The following is a 20,413-nucleotide window of genomic DNA, read 5'->3' as shown; positions in this document are numbered from 1 at the left end:
CAGTTATCCTGTCCCAGCCTGCTGGCTGCATTGCTGTTTTCTCCCTGCTGCACCGGGACACCAGCAGTGTCCTCAGGTGGAAGATACTGGCATCATTCCCTCAAAATCAGGGGAGATTCTAGCTTCTGCCAGGTGGAAATAGTGTTTTCTGCATTTCCTGTCCCCTTGAAAAAACATTTAATGTCTTTCCTTCCTCAGCTTAACCACACCAGCCTCCCCTCCTGGGGTGGCCACATCTGAGCCTCACGCTGAGAAGTGCTCCCATCTCGCTCAGGGTCTGAGTGCAGCAGTGAAGAAGAAAACACAACAGATTTTTTTCCTTCCTTCATTCCCTGCTTCTAATAGCAACCAGGTGCTCTGACACTTAACCTGTGTGCTGCTGTGAAATTGCCTGTCTAGTGCAAACACCCATGTGAGGCCCAGGGCCTTGAGGATTTACTTTATCCCAGGATTTGTAACCTAATCTCAGTGAGATTGTCCATTTATATCAGCCACCTTAAAAATTCATATTTTTGTTGTTGTTAAACATGAGAGGAGAAAGTCGTCTCTTGACATTGTTGTTTTTGGGGTTTTTTTAAGAACTATCTTTAAGGCTTTGGCTACAAACTTCGTTTTTTTTTAAATATGCTACTGTGTTTTAAACTGATAGCAGGGCAAATGCTTGGAGGATTATATCAAAGGCTGCAGGAGCTAATCAGTTGCATACATATCTATAGGTTTGCTACTTAGAAAACTTAACAGTCCTTGCCTGAAAGATAGAGGAGAGCAGTATGTGTAAAAAATTTCAAAATCAAATGTGTTTAAGGTCCTAAACAGGACCTGGGTTTCAGAGCAGAGGTGCTACAAGCAAACATGTAATCCTGCCCCAGGGCACCTTGTGCAGGCATGGAGCTGCTCTGAGCGGCAAATGCACCTCAGAGGGACAGATGAACAGCTGAATTGCCATGGTTTAAACCTGCAGTGTTTTACTGAGTTACTTGAGATTTACACCAATGGCAGCGAGAGCAGAGCTGCAGACTAATTGCCTAGTTTGGATTTGTGGTGATTATGAGGGTTGGTGGTGGCTTTGGTTCCCAGAAATATTCCAAGGATCAAAAGATATTTTCCTTTTCTAATACATTGGATCCTTTGACCTCTGACTTCACTTCCAAGCCCATGGATTATTGCATAAATGGGTAAGGTGGCTGGTTTAGGCATTAGTTAAACTTTCTGACACAGCCAGAATCAAAAGATGAGTTTGGGCTTCAGAAAGCACAGAGTCCTGCTGGTACAGAACATCTCCAGCTCAACTGGGATAATCTGTTCAGGCCATTGGCTGCTCCATGGTTCTTCCTTGGAAACACCCAGTTCAGGTTTAGGTTGAGTTTGGGAGCAGAAATCCACCATACAGTCCCCAGTCTCCCACCCAGCCCCTGAGTGTTCATTTAGTACTCCAACCACCCTGTTTTGTAAACAAATCCTGTGCTTGTAAACAAAGAATAAAAAAGCTGGAGGGCACAGAGCAAAGCTGTGGCCATGTTAGCACCTCTCTCCTCACAGAGAGAGAGGGAAAAGCCACTCCAAGATTATTTCCTTGGCATTTGTGTCTTCTGAATCAGCTCAGTATCTAGGAGAGAGAGGCAGGAGAGTTGTTTTGAGGCTTTTGCACCTGCCATGTTGCTGGGCTTATCCAAACAGGGAGAGCTTGGACCACAGCTGAAATAACAGCCCGGTGCAAGAGCTCGGGATTTTTGACGTCCTTCTTGTGTTTACAGCATCCCGCCCCTCCTCTCTCCCGACTGCAGAGCCAGGCAGGAATTCTCTTCATTATCTTCTGCCGTGCTTCTCATGCCATTTTTATTAAAAAACGGCAGAGCAAGGGGGAGCGTGTGAGAGAGGAGAAGAAAACATTGTATTTGTGCAGTTAATGGCAATGAGGGGAAAAGAATGGAAGCTGGGGAGCAGATCTGTTTGGGTTGTCCTAAAGTGACCTCATCCCCCTGGCTTACTCTTTATCAGTTGCCTTTGGAGCACCTGAGGATAGTGAAACCTGTAAACACCATGGTGTTCGTGGATATTGGGAGTAATTCAGGACCTCTGGAACTGGCAGTTTTGGAGGCTGTGAGCAGCATGTGGGGACAGACTGGACAGCTCCAGGCTGTGTCTGACAGGGCAAGGGATGGTGTAGACTGTCAGCTCTTCTGTTTGTGGTTGTAATCCAGTCCACCCTGGCAGCTGATCTAAAGCATTGCAACGAGGGAAGATGTGGGGTTGATGCTGTTTGCTGCCAGCAGATTTCCTGTTTTGCTCGGCAAGGCTTCCTTGCTAGAGAAGAAGAGCAAAGGTGACAGTGTTAGAGGGAAACAGGGCTGTCACCAGCAGACCAGGGCTCATTCTGGGCTGCAGAGACATGGCAAGGAAATGTCATCTTTTGTCTCAAGTGCTTGGTGGCTGTTTAAGGTCAAAGACAAATGGGTCTTTCATAAAGACACTTCATGTGTAGAATTTGCCTGTTTCACACAACACTGGCTGTGACAGCCATAATTTAATTGGGGATGCTTAAGCCTGTGTCATCTTGTCCTTAAATAAGAGGAACACTCTCTGCTTTCATTGCTGTCTGACCATTTTTCTTTTCATAGGGCAGAAGCTGGGCTCAACCTTAAGAATATTTTCAATTCTGTTGGAAACAAGTCTTTGCTGTATAAAAAACCCTCCTGCTGTTATTGGTAGTAGGAAAAAACATATATGCCGTGGTAGTAGGAAAAGAGGCATTGGATGTTTGCTTTCCTTCAATGCTTTCACTGCATCTCAGGTGTATTCTCAGATGCTGAAATCTTACAGCCTGCACAGAGCAGATGTGGCTGGGGCAGTGTCAGCCCTTGCAGGTCTGCTGGAACTCAAGAGCGTGAGTGTTTCTTCTGTAAATTCAGTGATCCTTTAAACCCACCTTGGTCTGGGTAAAAAACAACTTCCCACAGGTATAACTTTTCCCATTAAGTTTTCCAGGAACACCCAAACTGAGAGCAGAGGTCCCTGGCCTGGAGGGGAGAGACAGAGCAAGATTAACTCAAATTCCCAGCCTCCCCAGTAAAAACAGGAAAAGAATTAGAGGGTTCTATACCCATGACCCTGGATCTGTCACTTGCCACAACAGACAGGAAAGTTGCCCTCATGGTATTTCACATGGCACGTCCTAATTCCCCCTCTAAGCAGAGGGCTTGAGCAGGTTTTTAATAAGGCTGCCTCCCCACAGGCAGAAGCTGCAGCGATCAATGAGGCTTACTCAGTTCTAGAAAAGGTCATTAAAAGACCACAGATATACATTTGAAGAGTGTTTGTTCACATCCTTGATGTTAAAGATGTTCTTCTCCCTCACTTCCTTAAGTTGCATCTCACAGAGTCATTGTGTGTGGGGTCCTGCCCAGCAGAGGAGTGGAAATGCCCCTTGTCCCTGTCACTGTGCCACCAGCTCCCAGGGAAGGTGGGAGAGAAAATAAATGGTCAAAACTCACACCTTCATCAGCACTTGGAGCACAGCTTGTCTTGCTGACATCTCCAGATACAGTCTGTAGTATCAACCTTGGTATCCTACAGCTATAGAAAGGGAATCAATCCTTCCCTTCCCTGTTCTTGCATTCCTCCCTCCCTCACTATGGGACTGGATTACTGCCTGGAGTATTGCAAATATCATCCCTTTAGCAGCTATATTTCTCCAAAATGTGGGCACTGTGAAGAAATGCTGAAACTCTCAGTTGCTGCCAATATGACACATTTAACAGTTCAGGAGGATGTAAATATCCCACGTTACAGTTGTTGAATCATGAGATGCCACATGCATCTCAGTCAGCTTTTTGTCACTCATTGTGGCAGGCCAGGGTTAGTTGAAAGCATTATGGCTTCAGTTTTGAGTTTCTGAGGTGATTTTTTGATGTTCCAGTCCAGTCACATCTCCAGCTCTGTGTGTGTGGTGCTAAAAAGCCCTTCTGGAGCAGGCATCCCATTTCTGAGCTCCTCTGGGCACAGCTGGTTCATTGGTGCTGCCCTGGATGTTACACCCGGGGGTTCCCCTGCTGTTCCCCAATGCAGGGAAGACTGTGAAGCTTCAGGTTGCTCAGAAGGGGATTTGGGGTGAGGATGGGGAGGATTGGCCTCTCTGGAGACCTTCCATTGCTCTACAGGGACTACATGTCTCCAGACATTTGTCTTCACTTTCTTTGTATTTTAACCTAAGACAAGGATATTGGGGTGTCATGAGCATGAATAACTTAACAGCTCTTATTTTCTACCCAAACTGCAGAGGAATAAGGGGAACCAGACTGTGTAAATAATGTGCAAGGAGGCAGAGATTTTGTTCACCTTCTTTTTGGAGAATAAATGGGTTTGGTTAGGGGATTTTTTGTGTCACTAAATTTGAAGGGTCATTTTCCTATCACAACACAAGGTTCCAAGAGCATTCCATCTTTGAGCAGGTTGCAGCTGGGTATCTCCCCTCCCTGATGTGCATCAGGTGACAGGGTTAGAGCACAGCCCAGTGCCACAAAGCCAGGAGCCAATGTACTCCATACAAAGTTTTCCATTGCTAATCCATACAATTAAATAGGTCAGAGTTCTCCCCACCTAATAACTTTCATTTCCAGTTTTCTGTCTTATTCACCCATGTACACATTCATCTCCAGCCACCTCATAATTCATAACCACCACATTCTCTCTTGTGCTTGATTTGATTCTAGGTTTTCCTCCTCTGTATTCTGCAAACTTCCAAACAAGTGTGAGCTTTTCCTGTTGTCCCTTTACTTACATGTGCACACAAATACTTCCCTCCAGTAAAACCCATGTGCAAGGCACACTCACTGCTCTCAGCCTGCCTCATCACCTGGAGGATGAGGGGAAGGATTACTGGGGGAAATCACACCAAAAATCAGAATCTGCAAACTCCTATTTTGCACTCAGGACTGCAATCTCAGTGCATCAGAAAGCAGCATGGCCTTATTTATTTTGCAGCTGCCCCAACTGTTCATTTGTTACCATTTTCAATAAATTGAATCTCTTTTTTTTTTTTGTGGTTAGCAAATCCCCAGTGACAAAATCCACATTTCTGCAAGTGTGCTTGTTAATCTTAAATATTTTACAAATGGTTTTGAGACAGAACTTGAGAAATAACTGCTCTTTAATAATCAAAGCTTGGCTCTGCTTTGATTTCATCAGTATATATGAAAACCTCACATCTTAGTAAGTGGATTTATCTGGGAGTGAAATCTAGAGGAAAACCCTCATTATTTTACTACACCGTGTGTTTGGCCACTTTAGTTACTTCCTATAATTTTTCCCCCCAGAAAAACAGTTGCTTTAAACAAGTCCCAAGGGGCAGAAGTTTGAAACTTTTCACTTTGATTGAATAAACAGTCTTACCAATATCTGGGTAGACATCTTCCCCAGCCTGTAGGTGAATTAAGATACTGTTTGTGCTACATAAACTCTCAAATTTAGCTAATAGGAGCCACGGACTGTTGCTGACAGGATTCAGGTGCAGAAGGAATGAGAAAGCCAGTTTTTCTGGCTTGTTTTCCTTCCACTGAGTTGTACTCCCATTCCATTGCCATGTGCAGTAACAAAGAGTCAGATCCCAGTGCTGTTGGCGTCCAATTCATTCAATGCCAGTTTTTTTTTGCAGGCACTATACCCATGAGAAAGAGCTTTGTTGTAAAATATAATGTGGGATATTGGAGTTTAAGTCATGCTTGTTAATTTAATGAATGTTGTAAGGAGATACTTACTTCATGAACCTGAAGATTTCAGTAACTCATTGATATCCACTTCAATGGCTTTGCTGCTCTGTGTAGTAGATTTATCTCCTCGTAGTACACACTTCATTAGTGGATGCTTTTTGACCAAGTTCCTGTGACAAAAAGCCATGTATATTGCTGTCAGTAATTGGGGCAATGTGAGTGCAGTGAGCAGAGGACTGGCGGGGTTAGGGAAGAGCTGGGCTGCCTTTCCTGCTCTGCAATTAACCTGATTGATGACTTTGAGCAAATCATTTTGCCTTGGCCACTCCATGGCTTTACAAATCCGCACAATGAGGACAACAAATGAGTTTCTTTGAGGAAGGTTTTGAGTTCTGATGGTGTAAAAGACATTGTGAAAGAGCTAAACATTTTTATTAGGATCATATTGTTCCCATGTTACATATGAAAAAATATTATTCCTCATTTACAGTTGCACAGGTTTTAGGTAATTATGGCTTTGCATAAATATGTAACAGTTTGCTAATTCTTTCTGTGAATATTTCGATGCTAATACCCTGATCCTGTGCTGTGGTGTGGATCCTATTTTTTGCTCTGGAAGAAACCAACTTTTTAACTCTTCTGTTTTAATGCCCATATGTGATGTGGATAATTTATTTGTCCATCACTGAAACATCCTCAGCTTACACTAATCATCACATTCCCACTGGCTCCAGGTGCAGTTGGATTGAGCTCAGGGCTGCTCAGGAAATAATGAGTATTTATAATAATAATGAATAACAGGGTATTTTAAATTCCTTAAATGAACAGACTTGCTGGTAGTGCTATCCCTGACGTGGAACAGAAGTATCCAAGGCTGAACACAGTGAGGCACAGGGCTGGTTCCTCAGGTGTTGAAGTACTCAGGTGTTGGTGATGCTCTCAGTGTTTCCCACTGCTCATGGTGAGAGCTGGCACTGCCACAGTGGCACTGCAATGCCTGCTCTGCAGTGGGTGGAGATGTAAGCAGCAACTCACCAAAATGCATGGTTTTCATCAGGAAAACCATCAGGTTTTCATCAGTTTAGCTGTCAGGTGGTCAAGAACTGCACCTATTTCAGAGTCGTGCACAAATCAAGCATAGACAAAGGTAGTGCTGATTGTGCTCACAAAAAAAGACACCCAACCAAAAATTAATCCCATCAAAACAAGGCAGCAACGCTGGGAGGAGCTGATTGAACTGTACCTTGCTTTTTTGGCAGCCAAACCCCGCTCCGATCCCTCTTTCTCTGCCCTTTGCTGCTGCTGCTGCCTTTGTTGTATGAATGACTGACTTTCCTTTTGTCTGGCAGGGAGCTGAGCGACAGGACCACGTACAGATACCAGGTGGTCATTGTGTCTGGGATGGAGGAGAGCGAGCCTTCCCCCGCCCTGGTTTATGTCTCTGGGAGTGGATACTGCGGAGACGGGATTATCCAAATGTAAGTCTGGAGCGAGCAAACAGATAAATCTGGGCACATCTCCTCAGCCGGAATCTCAGGCTAGGAAGGAATTGATGACCTCTGATATCTCCTTAGGTTAGGCTGGCTCTCATCTGTAGATAATGACTCACGTGCTTGATGATTACCGGGATGATGACATTTAATTGTAACATAGGCTCTTCTCTCCTGGCACCAGGAGATACAGACAGAGATACAGATAATGGAGTCCAGACAGCAGGATCGATAGGCAAGGACGCTCTGTGCTGTTTATGCTGTTTGCCCATGTATCAGTATCTTTATACATGGATGTGACATTTCCTGCACAGACCTGCTGCTGGAAAAATTCACACAGCCTTCGCTGCTGTCCTTAGCCGTGCTGTCCCATGTGTGTGGCAGCTGGGTAAAACCTTGCCATGTGCTGGGGCCAAGTTCCTGGTGCAACCCCTTGTTTGACTGACCACCAGAGCTGGGATTCATTTGGAAGTGATAGGTTTGGCCTCTGAGGGAGAGTGCTGGGAATTGCATGTTCTCAGTCAGCTCCCCTCTCTCACCAGTCCCCAGGCCACTGAAAATGTAAAACAATCCTTCACAACTGTGTTAGAGTTTATTCCTTTACTTTGTTGGCCCTTAAGGCTGCTGCTTCAAAGCTTCCTGGCATTAGGTCATTTAATTATTTAAACTATGGAAGTAACAACAAGCAAGTGCTTAATCCAGACAGTATTATTTGCTTGAAATAATGCTGATCAGCAATCACACAGCACAACTCTGTCAGATGATATACCTGGCAGCAAATATTTGCAGGAAGAGGCCCAACAGGCAAAGAAAGCAAAGCAAACAATCAAACAACATATGAATCCAGGGCAATCCTGGAAAGAGAGGTGGAGAAAGACAGATTAATTTTGCTTTACATAATTTTTCTGCTACTGTTATGTTTGCACATTCCTCAAACATCACTTGTGGCTTTGCAGCAAGTGTCAAACAATAGCTGAGCTGCCTCAGGAGTGAGCAGGAACCAGACTGTGTCACAGCTTGGTTGGTTGAGGCCCCACTTGCAGCTGTGGCAGCCCCTTTCTCATCTGGTTCTGACTCTTCTCCCCACACGCTGCTGCAGCCGTGCGGGTTGGCACGGGGCAGGACTCCGTCCCCAGCACCCCTTGCTCCCTGTTGACTGCTCTCCTCCAAGTGCTACCACCTGGAATAGCCACGCTCCAGGCTTTTATGCCTTGTTATTCCCATGCTGGGGTCACAGTCTGGCCCTTCCAGATTTAATACAAAGAGTTTCAGAGATTCCTGTTCTCTTTTTCCCCACCTGCTGAGCTACAGCCACACCAGCTACGAAGGAAGTTGCTCATATCCTCATCAGAGGACAGCAAGTGGTATCCACATGTGCAGGAGGGAACTGGCCAGGCGAGCCTGTGAAGCAGGAATGATGAAAGTCCTCCCTTAAGGAGGAAGGGAGAGGTATTTTAGGGGTGGGCACACAAAGACGCTGTACCAGATCTTAGAGCTTTGGGGTTCTTGAGAGGGGTTGCATCAGGTTGATGCTACTTTGCCAGCTGACTGCTTTTTGCCTGCAGAGAACTGGGGGAAGAATGTGATGACATGAACAAGATAAACGGCGATGGCTGTTCCCTGTTCTGCCTGCAGGAGTTGTCCTTTAATTGCATCGGTAAGTCTGGCTCAGAGCCCTTCAACCCACAGTGGGCAACAACTCAGTGCAGAGTAAGGGAAAAACCAGCAGTACTTTCAGCATTTCCAGCTGAAGAGTTGTCATGGGAGAGAGAAAAAAGGTGGAATTTGTAGGTTTGAAAGGTGAACATATCTTCCCAGCTTCTGGTCATTTTGATGGGAAATTGGTTCTGCTGGCTTTGAAACAGCCCAGGACTTAGGGCTAAGTCAGCCATTGTGGGACTGATCCAAAGCCCATTGAAGTCAGTGGGTGGTTTTCCACTGGCTTCAATAGGCTTTAGATCTGACTACGTGAGAAGACATGAACTGATTTTTTCTGGTAAACAGGAGGAGGAGTGAAAGGGGAAGGGACTGAGACCAGAAGCAAGTCCAGCTGAGGTCACACCTCCTTTGAGTTGCAAATCAATATCTGAGGATCAAAGGTCTGGCTAATCCCCTTTTTCAGAGGTGAAAACTACTTAATCAGATTTCATTTGCAAGCCTGGTTTGCTCTGATTAGGAAAACCTGTAAGCACAATGGCCGGAAGATGCTCGAGCTATCGGGCTGCAGTTTTGAGCTTTACATATTTATTAAACTCTCTAGGAATGCTGGGGATATAGAAGGGAAATGGAGACCAATTTACACTGCACCTTCTGTGGAGCAGCCCCACGTTGTGGGGTTGCTTTTTCCACCCAGGGGTCTGTGAGGTCTGGGAAAGAGCAAAACATGCAGGGCTTCAGGAACCAAAGTTAATGTTTATAAAGGGTCAGCTTTTTCTCAAGACATTTTATGAGATTCCTTATCTGGACTGCCCAAGCAAACACCCTGCCCCATGTAGTAATCCCATGCCTTCAGCTCAGGGCTTCCATCCTCAGCAGATGTTGGCAAGTCTGAAATTTGCCCTTTTTGGCAATTTGACCATTATCTCTTGTGCCTGGAGAGACATAGAATGGACCTCGCAGGCACCACATTTTCCTTGGGTGGTAAACTGGCATCACAACAGCTGCATTTTTACTTCAGCTTCCCACACTGTGAGTGAGACTTGAGGCCTGATTTGGTGATGTGCTTATTTACATATGAAAATAATTCTATTGAAATCAGGGATATTTATGGTCGAGACTAATTGCGACAATTGGTGGTCTTGAAGTTAAATTTGTGTTTCAAGTAACTTGCTGCCTTAGAGCCTCAAGCACTGCAAGATTTTAGTCATAATATTTTGAAAGTGGGATAAACACTTACGCAAATGTTTTGGGTTCCCCAGACATCAGACGTGGTGTGAGGCCAGTTCCAGCAAGGGTTTGGGCTGGTGCTGGATGGTTGTGTCTGTATCACTCTGCTCCACAGCAGGGCTGAATTCCTTGGTCCAGGTCTGTGCTTTGACCACATCCCAACATTACATTAGGATGTGACCCACGTTCTCCCCAGTGTCCATCGGTTTTTCAGGAAATCAGGTGATGTGGGCTGGGTGGGAGCTGCAAATGCTCCAGATTAAGTCCATGGACAGGATTAAGAGTGGGGTGTCCCAAGCCTTGGACCACACAGTGGTGTCCCAGGGGTATGCAATACTCTGCTTTATGCTTTTTATATAATAAAATCATGGGATTGGTTATTTGGGGAAAACCTTTAAGATCGTGTAGTCCAGTTGTATCATCCACCCACCATCATCCAACCATTCATCACCCATCCAACTCCAGGAGAAGCAACAGGACTTCCTGAGAGTGTGGGACAAAGCTGTCTGACAACAGTCAGACTAGAAAATGAAGCAAATAAAACATACAGATTTTTCTGCTCCATGACAGAGGAAGTGGGTTTTCAGATTTGCTTGTGTTGGAAAGGAGAGGGGAATTCCAGGGGCAAAAAAGTTGTTTGTTTGTCACGGGCTTTGGAAGGTTGTGGTTTGCACAGATCCTGGATTACAAAACAAATGATATCAAATTCCTTGTGAAATATTGAATATAGGGACTCAGATGAATCAAATTAGCTGAATCAAAGGGAAGGTGCAGAAACAGAGACTTTAAAAATGTTTGGTTGTGTGACTTCACAGTTGTGCTGGTGTGACTGCTGTGGTGGTGATGGGCTCAGTGTTCCTGCAGGGTCTTTGAGGGCAGCCCCACTGCTGTTTTCAGGCAAATTCTGCCTTCAGGTCTCTAGGAGAGGTTCAAAGGAGCTAATATCTGTGAAACACATCCTGTTGGCTCTTCTTGGCTGGACCACCATGAATTATGACCCCAAGAGCTAAGGAGACACTGCCAGTTTGTCTTTCAGACAAATGAACAGTGCTGATTTATATTCTGTTTGGTATATCAAGCATTAAAATCTCACCAGAAAATATAAAGATGTTGGGGAAGTGAGTGGCTGTACATATTACATAATAAATAATAGTAAAAAAAGAGCAGAAATTCAGCATTCTCCACAATCTAACAGTATCACACCTAATTCTCTGCCTTAAGCTGAACAAAAGTCTTCTTTGATATTGGTGGGGTGTTTTCCTGGAAAATACAGAATTCTTGAGTCCCCATTTCAGGAGCACAGAAAAATAAGTGTAATTTATTTCCATGTTTACAAGGCTAACACATGTTATAATCCTGTAGAACAACAAGCAGTTATTTCGGAGAGTGTTATTTTTTCAGTGATGTTCTTGTTGTATTATGTAGCTCTTCAGAGCCCCGGGAATCACTCCCCTTCACCAAAGAATTCAGAGAGCCTCAAACACATGTTCAGAGGCTTTGTTGAATCGGGGGCCTCAGGGTTTGATCTTGCAAATGCTTTCTTCCAGGCATGTTTCTGAACTACCACAAGGCATTCTTTAGACTTCAGCAAATCTAACCACAACAGTGAATGCAATGCTTGTCACAAATTGTCTGCAGGATTGGGTCCCACGTGGCTGGAAAGAACTGCTAAACATTTTGTTTGCTAAAGACGGGGCTGAAGGGGCGTCGTGGGCGGGTTCCAGAGGAGGAGGTTTGATGGCAAAGCCCAAGTGGGCTCCTGCCTCCTAAAGCAGAGACCACGCAAGTCACCTCTCTCGCTAGGAGAAACATACAACAGAGCCCGCAAGCACCACCAGGCTTCAGATTCAGAGCTGTGAATCACAGAATAATTTAGGTTCAGAGGAGTCTCTGGAGGTCTCTGGTCCAAGGAGGGCCAACTTCAAAGTTAGAGCCAGCTTCAAAGTTGGAGCATGTTGCTCAGGGTCATGTTCAGCTGCATTCTGGATATTTCCAGGGATGGAGACAGCCTGTTTGCAGGTGTCCCTTTGCCTCTCTCACTCCCTTTGCCTTTTAGGATCATGGGGTTTATGGGCTTTTTTAATTGGTCCAACTTTCCTTTGACTAAATGACACAAGGCTCTCAAGACACTTTGCACTAGTGCCTGTAATAAAATTAAACTTCTTTTTGTTTTTTTGTCTTGCTTTTGTTTTTCCTCCTTCTTTCCTCTCTAATCAGATAACAGTGGATCAATCTGCTCTGCCAGGGAGGAGGGGCGCGGGGGAAGGAAGGAGGGAGGCAGGGAAGAAAACTGTGTGGTCTCACTGTCAGGCTGTCCTGGCCTTCTCCAAGCACAAAGCCGAGTAACAGAAAACAGAGAAGATTAATAGCATTTTCTTCCTGCAACATGCTGAAGAGCGACAGTGAGATTAATTAATTAATTAATGGAAGCATCTGGCAGTGCTCCGTGTTTTAAGTTCTGCAGCACTCTCGCCCTTCCCCATCGTGAAATTTATCATCTCTACCTTTCTCCCCCCTCACAGCCGCTTCCTGTAGCGGATTTTGCATATTTTTATCTTTTCCACACAGAATTTGGTCCCACGGGGAAAGTTTCACTTTGCCTTTTGATTAGTAGGAGACAGGTGATTCAAAGGCATGTCCGTGTGACTGATGCACCCCTCTCCTACCTCTGGGCTGCTTTCCTTTCACCTTGCTCCTGATCCCTCCCGGGATAACTGATTTTTGCGGTTACCGCGGATCTCAGCCAAGTTCAACCCGACGTGTCCTGTGTAAAACAGACCCCATTTGTAAGAGTTATGGTTCGCAGTGGTGGGAACCTGGGGCTTAGCACTTGATCCGTTCCCAGCGGAGTGCTGAGAAATGGGTGTCTGAGGCACAGCTGAGCACCTTGTCCTTGGCGTGCACTCTCCCACACACCAACCCCACACACCCAGATATATGTGGGACATTGAAAAAGAGCCCGGCTTTCATTTGCATTCCTTTTGTGGAGTGGGATGTGCATTATGCATTGATTTAGCTCACCAGTGCTGAAGAAAGAGAAGGATATAATAAAAAAGATGCAGAGATCAATAAAAAGGGAGGGAGGGGGAGAGAAAGTAATATGAAAAGAGATGAGTAAAGGCTGATAGACACATTGAAACACAGCTGGGAAGTAGCTCCAGAACTTCTATCTCCCCTTAAGTTTGCCAGGTAATTTATAGGGGCTTCAGTCACATCTCATTGGTGTTATTATTGCTATACTTTATCTCCTTTGCTTATAAGGGACTCTTGGCCAAATCCTTTTTACAGCAAAACAGGGCAGAGCTTCCACTGACTTCCAGATGAGAGTGGTCACCCTGAAGAATGGGAATGTTTCAGGTTAGACACACATCTCAGTGGTGTGTGGAATCAGGGCCTCAGGGATATAAAATACAAAGAAAAGACACAGAGCAGAGGCAAAGAGAAAATAAATATATCTAGCTCTTAAATTTACCACCAATTTCTGGCATGCTTGAAACATTAGTCACCAGTGGTTGTTCAGGGAGAAGTATGATTTTAATTTGACAATGATCCTTAAACACCTTTTCTTTTGCTCCTGCTTGGCCGCAAATGTTTTTCTGCTACCTTACAAATCTGGATCTGTCTTCCTCCTCCTCCTCAGAGGCCTCTCCCTCCAGCTGTGAGCCTTACCTTTGTGAGAGCTCTATCCTTTACCTCTCCCATTATCCATAAATTAAGCATAGCACTTTCCCCTAATCTTATTGTTTGGCGGGCTGCATTGCATTCAGGGAAATGATTAATATTCATGAGCTTGCTATCTCTGTTTGGTGCATAATCCTCTGGGGAAATTGCAGTGTTAAATGAGTGACACAAACCTAATTTTATATGTCTTTTCTTTCCTTTCTTTCTTTTTCCTTTTTTTCCCTTTCTGACAGAGAAGTAATGTGCTTAAAATAAATTGATGGATGACCATCCATATTCATTGTGGGCATGCTTTGAGAGCGCTCCCATCCTCTCCCCCTCCCTTCCTCATACTGCTGCACAGGAACACAGCTTTGGCTGCCCAAACCCTGGCCCCATGCAGCAGCTAGTGGTGGTTTTGCCTTCTTTCACCAGCATTAAATAGGCCTTGGCTGACCCTGCCGAGGGCTTTCAGTAGAACAACAGCATGGGAGAAACAGAGCCACCTTGCAAGAGAATCCCAGCATCTCCCAGGGCATCAATAAGGTGAAAGCATTGACCAAAGAGCTTGGGAAAGAGTGTTGCTGTTGTTAAAGCAGCTGAGGTTCTATAGCAGAATTTCATGGCAAATAGTCATGAATTTACTGGCCAGGGTTATTCAGATGGTATTTGTGTGACTCCTTCAGCTTAAGGCAAATACTTTGAAGCTGACTGTTTCCTGCAGCTCGCAGAAGTGTGGCTGCATGTTCTGAAATGTCTCAGCACTCAATTTGGCAAGTTAGTAATCACAGCATCCTCATAAAGTCTCTTAAAGTGATTTTCAGACTGTCATCATTAATAGTGCAATCCTAGGAAGGCCAGCTGAGCCACAGAGCAGGGAGAGCAGACATCTCAGGCAGCAAAATACAAAGGACAGATGCTTTTTTGTGGGGGAGAATGTGGGCTGGAGTGGTATTTGCCTGCATTTTTCCCTAGGCCAGTGACTCCAACCCAGCTCAATCCAGCTTTAGTTTTTAGGACACAGCTACAATGAGAGTCCAGCAGGACAACTACTCTTCTACTTGTTGCATCCCTCACACTTTACTCTCCGTGGATCTGAGGGGCTTCCACAACTGGTCATACTCCCTTTCTGAGAGCATCTGTGACTCAACAGCAACTGTGCTCAGAGGATGAAGCTGAGCACAAGTCCTTCCTTTGCAGTAACATCCAACCATATGCACAAACAAGCACTTTGTTTTCCCTGAGGAATGGCATCTCTGGGTTTTTACTCTTGTGTTCCTCCTCCCAAACGTGTGCCAGGTGTCTCAAAGGACCATGCTGGCCACCTTTCTCATGGTCAAAATGGTTACTCCCTTGTGTGGCAGAAACCTCAAGACTTCCAGTTGAACAGTTTCCAAGTTAAGCTGATAAATCTGCGTAATATCAGAATCTTCTTGGCACTGTTTTATCCAACTATCCAGGGAGGGAAACAAGGTGAGGTAGGAAGAGAATATATGCGTTAGTGCTCTTACAAAAGTACCTGGTTGCCAGGGTTGGGGGTGGCTGTGTTGGGTTCTATTGGCCATGTCTGGTTGCCAGGGTTGGAGATGGCTGTGTTGGGTCCTGTTGGTCATTCCTGGTTACCAGGGTCAGGGACAGCTGTGTTGGGTCCTGTTGGTCATTCCTGGTTGCCAGGGGCAGTGATGGCTGTGTTGAGTCCTATTGCTGATTCCTGGTTATCAGGGTTGGGGATGTCTGTGTTGGGTCCTGTTGGTCATTCCTGGTTGATAGGGCTGGAGATGGTTATTGGTCCTGTTGGCCATGCCTGGTTTGCCAGGGTTGGGGATGGCCACTTTGGCAATGATAGCTCAGACAAGGTCTTGCTAACACCACCAGCCATGGGAAATATCCTTTCTCTTAAGTGACAAAGACTCATGTTCTTGGAGGTGAAATATCAAATTTCAGTGCCAGGCTGTGCGAGGGAATTGTAATTGTATCTGTCTGCAGCAGGCAGATCAATTGCATAATTCTGGTGCTCCGACTGCTATATCATAGTGAGGAGCCGAGTCCCACCACACAAAGAAAGCCAGTCACACCCAGGAATGCATTTCCACAAGCAGCTGAATTACCAGGGAGCCGTGATCCGCAGAGGCATTATCCCTGCCTGCTCTGCTCAGGAGATGCTCAGACATGATTGTCATATTCCACGGAAAAAAGCCTCCTGCGAGGCCCCTGGATGTTCCGCAGTAGATTGCGACACCCACGCTGCCTTCATTCCCAAGGTGTCTGTTTTATTTCATTGAAGGAAGACGTCACCATTTATTGATATGCGGCTTCATTCTGAAAGGTCTGCCCAAGCTCCATGTAATGGTTTTCCTCCTTTCAATCAGAACATCCAGGAAGAAAAGTAACTCTTGAATATTTTACTGTAGCAGGAAATATCTCTGTCTCTGCCTTCTTCAATATTAAAGAAGAGATTAGCAGATATCCTGGAAGCAGGCCATATTATTCACTCTCTTCCCACTGAAGCCAAAGGTGAAACTCCCATAGAAATAAATGGAGCAGGTTCTGTGGTCACTCAGCCGCTGAGTTCATGTGATCTGCAGTGGAATGATTTCCCTTTTTGTGATAGAAACCTCTGGATACATTTCTCCTCCTCTGTGTGAACATAAACACCAGTGCTGGAGATGCCGATTAAGTGACGTGGTGGTAAAACCCTGCTTCTGCAGAAGCTGCTGACTTTGGTGAGCCTGGGGTTTGGCCTTTGCTGTGTCTGAAAGCCTGCACACCTCTGGACAGACCTTTCAGGGGTTAAAATGCAAATCTTGTTTTGTTCCAAGAATTTGTTACTCCGAGACAATGCTTCTGCGTTTTTGTCCCCCCCTTTCTTTTTTCCTTTTTTTCTTTTCTGGACAAATAGTTATGTGGCATGAGGCTTGTTATAGTTGGAAACATCCCTAAGTAAACAGCTGAGCTTAAAAATACTCTTTTTTTTTTTGGCCAGCCTTTTAAAAAAATGGTAGTTACTGCACAAAAGAAGTCTATGCCGATGCAAATCACCGTGTCCTGGCTGAAAACAGGAAACTGCCCCCAGTGTCTGTCCCCAGCACTTTGACAACCCCGCTTGGACATTCAAAGCCTAATTTGAGGATGTGCCCTGTGCTCTGAATTGGATCTCTTTATCTCTCTTTTTTCTTTATTTCATGAGGTGGAAGGCTGCCTATCACAGATAAGTGTATATCCTGCATGTTGTCTGCTTGCTGGCCTCAGTCAGGCTTCACTCATTTTGCTGTGATTCTCCAGCTTCTCCTCAAACTGCTAAAGGTGATGGAGAGTTACTTGCTTATCCAGACCTGCTCTGGTAGGTGCTTCCCAGTGCTCACTAAACCATGTGTGTTATCTCAGGCATCCTTTCATTTCTGAACCCCAGAGAAGGTATCTGTATTTCAGTACAAAAAGCTGCCTCTTGCACTGGACTCAGGCACCTTAGGAAGCAAGGAGAGATGGAGTTTGCATAATTTTCTGGTGCAACACACAAGAGCCCCAAGACTATTCTGGATCTTAAAGCCTGACTTCAGGAGTTAGCAGAGCAGGTCTTGCCAATTTGTTTCCTCAAGTCACGCTTCTCCAGCTTGATGCTGCCACAGACCCTCCTTCAGGGTTTCCCAGATGTCACAGAAATTTTTGCTGAACTGGAGACTGCCTTTTCCCAAAACAAGAGCAATACAGGAACTTTGGTTTGTCCCTAATGTTTTTCTGCCTTCAGTAAGAACTTTCTAAGTGAAAAGGAGCTTGGGCTGCCTGAATGAAAATGTGTTCCCTGAGTTCAGCACAGCGTCCTCCAGCATCTGTTGTCAATCCCCCAGAGATGCTCTCTCCTGCTGCCAGGTGCTATGCCTCCAGACATTTTACTGTTCTAGATTTAAGCTGGACTTCCAGGGAACTGCTTTTTAATTTTTTGAAGGCATTTCTTCCTTGAGGACAAATCAGATATCCTTTATATTCTCTTCTTCCATATCTCCTTCAAATCAGATTCATCTTTGGAGTGCAAAGTCCACAGTGCTGATGAATGCAGTTCATGGTGCGGGTCATGCATGACGAACCCCTGACCACCACCAGATCTTGGGAGCCTCTAGACCTCTGTGGAGACAAAAATTAGCTCATGTTGCCAAGGCCTCAGATGCATTTAGTGCCACAGTAGTTAAGAAGAGATCAGAAAAAGCATTTTGCATCATTATAGGAATAAAGCCATTAGCTACTCCTTCCTAGAAATACACCACTCCTAACACTGTCCTCTCTGCTCTGAGCCTGTAGGACTCTATGAATATAACTGAGCTCTGTTCCCACCACTGAAGAAAGGGGGAAAGCCTGTTAGTTTTTATTTTGTGAGGGCAGTTATAGGAAGGAACAAACTGGTTGTTCTTTGCTTTGATCATGAAAATGTAAAGCTCAGCATGTAACCTGCCAGTCACCCAAGACCACCAGCAGAATCCAGAGTCAGAGCTGATGCTCAACACCTGAAGGAAGAACCTCTGCTAGTTTTTGGCAGCCCACACAGTGATGCACCACATTTGGCTGTTGAAGGTTGGTGCCCTTGTGTCTGGGAAGGATTTAATAAAAATCCCATTTGCCATCACTCAGAATTGGGAAGCCCTCTGGCAGGAAAATCTTCCCCTCTTCTCACCAGCACTCCCCTCAATGCAGTGCATTGCACATGGTGTGATGAGTCAATAGTGAGACCCACAGATCTTCCTTAAAAGTAACCAGGGTTGTAAAGCCAGTTTCTCTCATCATTTTTCAGAGCACATAAATGTGAGTGGGTGCCTCATCTCTCAGCTTCTGTGCACAGTGTTGTCCCATGGATGCAGTGGCTCTCCAGGGCCAGCACAGCTCCAGGGCTCACGGCAGTGCAGTTCAGCAGGACTTGGTTAATCATTTAGGCAGTCCCCGTTTAATTCAGACATCTCAGGCTCTCTGTTCGGTTCCTCCCTCGGGTTTTGCAGACTCTGAGCAGACAGATTTATTGGGGTCTTAGGCATAATCAGGAACAAATTAGCCTCTGTTAGGATCACACACTGTCCTGGATCACAGCTATTCAAAGGCTGCTTTCCCCTCCGTGTGAGTATGAATTAAGTCATCGGGCTGAAGTAGGCCTTGAGTATTCTTTTATCCCAAACACATGATCTTATCAGAAGCCCATTACGTTTATCATTGCATTAGGAGGGAGCATTTGGAGCCAGTGCTGGAGTATGCTGCTCTATAAATGTGCTTACTTCAGTGCCTGTCGTGAAAAGAAGTCAGTGCTCTGGGAAGGCTGGGAAACACTGTCTAAATGCATGTGCCTAAAATTAGGCTGTGAGTTTGTGGGTATGTGTTTGCATGGGGGGTGGCTGAGTCGGGGATGTGTAAAGGGAGCGCCCGTGCGTTTGTGTGTCAGTGTTTCTGTCAGCGTGGGTGTGCAGCAGGGTGGTGATGTTTCACTGTACGTGTGCATATTCGACTGTGCATATGTTTATAGGCTGAAGGTCAGGTCTTTTTAGCAGGGTAGGTATTTTCCTTTCATCCCCCCGCCCCCCTTCTTTTTACAGAAATAAGCCTCTTTTTATAAAATGACAAAGAAATGCTTTTTTTCCAAAAATGCGTATTTGCATCTGTTTGGAATTTGTTTTTGAGGATTTTTGATTGCTGACCTCAGTCTTTTTAGGGCTGAATATTTCTCAGAGATTTCTGTTGGGCCTCTCACTCAAACTGGGACATAGTGGGTAAGCCAATTGTTTCCTACTGTCCTGACACCTGATTTATGCCTTGATGTGGGAGAGGAGCAGAACAGGAGATGCAGAAGGATAAGGTGAAGGAACCAAGAGTTTGTGTCCATGGCCATCACAGTGGCATTCTCATTCCACCCATTCCTTGAGCTGGCTAGACACAGGGCATGGCTCTCCCAGGGATTAATGATTCCCATGGGGATAGCACTACTCGGTTGCCTTAGGGTTCATCAGCACATCCACCCAGACACCCCAGGAGCTATTGTCATCTCTTGTCTGGGAAACACTCTCCCAGGGCCTTCCTGAGCGCTTTGAGGGGTGGGATATATGTTTGGTGGCTGGAAGACAAATGAAGATGTTAAGATGTGACATGTAAGCACAAGAAGTTTGGCCACCCTCGGAATATTCACTCAGAAGTGCACTCATACAGCTGAAACACTTCCAGACTTGTGCTCCTTTTCACCAGCTCAGAGCTCTTGCCTGTCAAATACACAGTTTCCCCTACATTTATCCATGTACACAAGTTGTCCACAGAGGCTGTGATGAAATCAAACAATAATGACATTTTTTCCCTGATAGACTTCTCTATTCTTTTGAAGCCACCCTCTCTTAAAGACCTGCAATCTTGCACAGAAGGAAAAGGAGTGAAAGTCATTAAATAATTGAATAGCAATAAACTGATGTTTTCTGGCTCATGATGGTCTTTCACTGTGTAAACCAGGAGAAAAAATAAACAGGGGGTTTAGTAGATTTGAAGTAGCTCAAAACTGAGCAGCCCTTGGATTTTCTGACACCTAGCTCATGATAGTCCAGTGCTACCAACAGGATTCTCCTTAGGGATTTTTCCATCAGTCCAGCTAGCAGCTCTGGCTAATTTCCTACCATTTTTTCAACAGGCTTATTTGCCAGATGAAAATACAACAGGCTG

General features: G+C 45.2%; 1 protein-coding gene across 1 annotated transcript in view; it reads left to right on the top strand.

The window, feature by feature from the left end:
• Positions 1-20,413, top strand: part of PAPPA (pappalysin 1) — a 174,752-nt gene that overhangs the window by 83,676 nt on the left and 70,663 nt on the right. The window contains exons 8-9 of the mRNA XM_021551415.3: positions 7,055-7,183; positions 8,761-8,852. Coding sequence (XP_021407090.2) covers positions 7,055-7,183; positions 8,761-8,852 — 221 coding nt within the window. The remainder of the gene's footprint in view (positions 1-7,054; positions 7,184-8,760; positions 8,853-20,413) is intronic.

This window comes from Lonchura striata, chromosome 22, assembly GCF_046129695.1.
Source record: "Lonchura striata isolate bLonStr1 chromosome 22, bLonStr1.mat, whole genome shotgun sequence".
NCBI classification, from domain to species: Eukaryota; Metazoa; Chordata; class Aves; order Passeriformes; family Estrildidae; genus Lonchura; species Lonchura striata.
The sequence above is the reverse complement of the archived record's forward strand: the minus strand, read 5'-3'. Positions and strand labels throughout refer to the sequence as shown.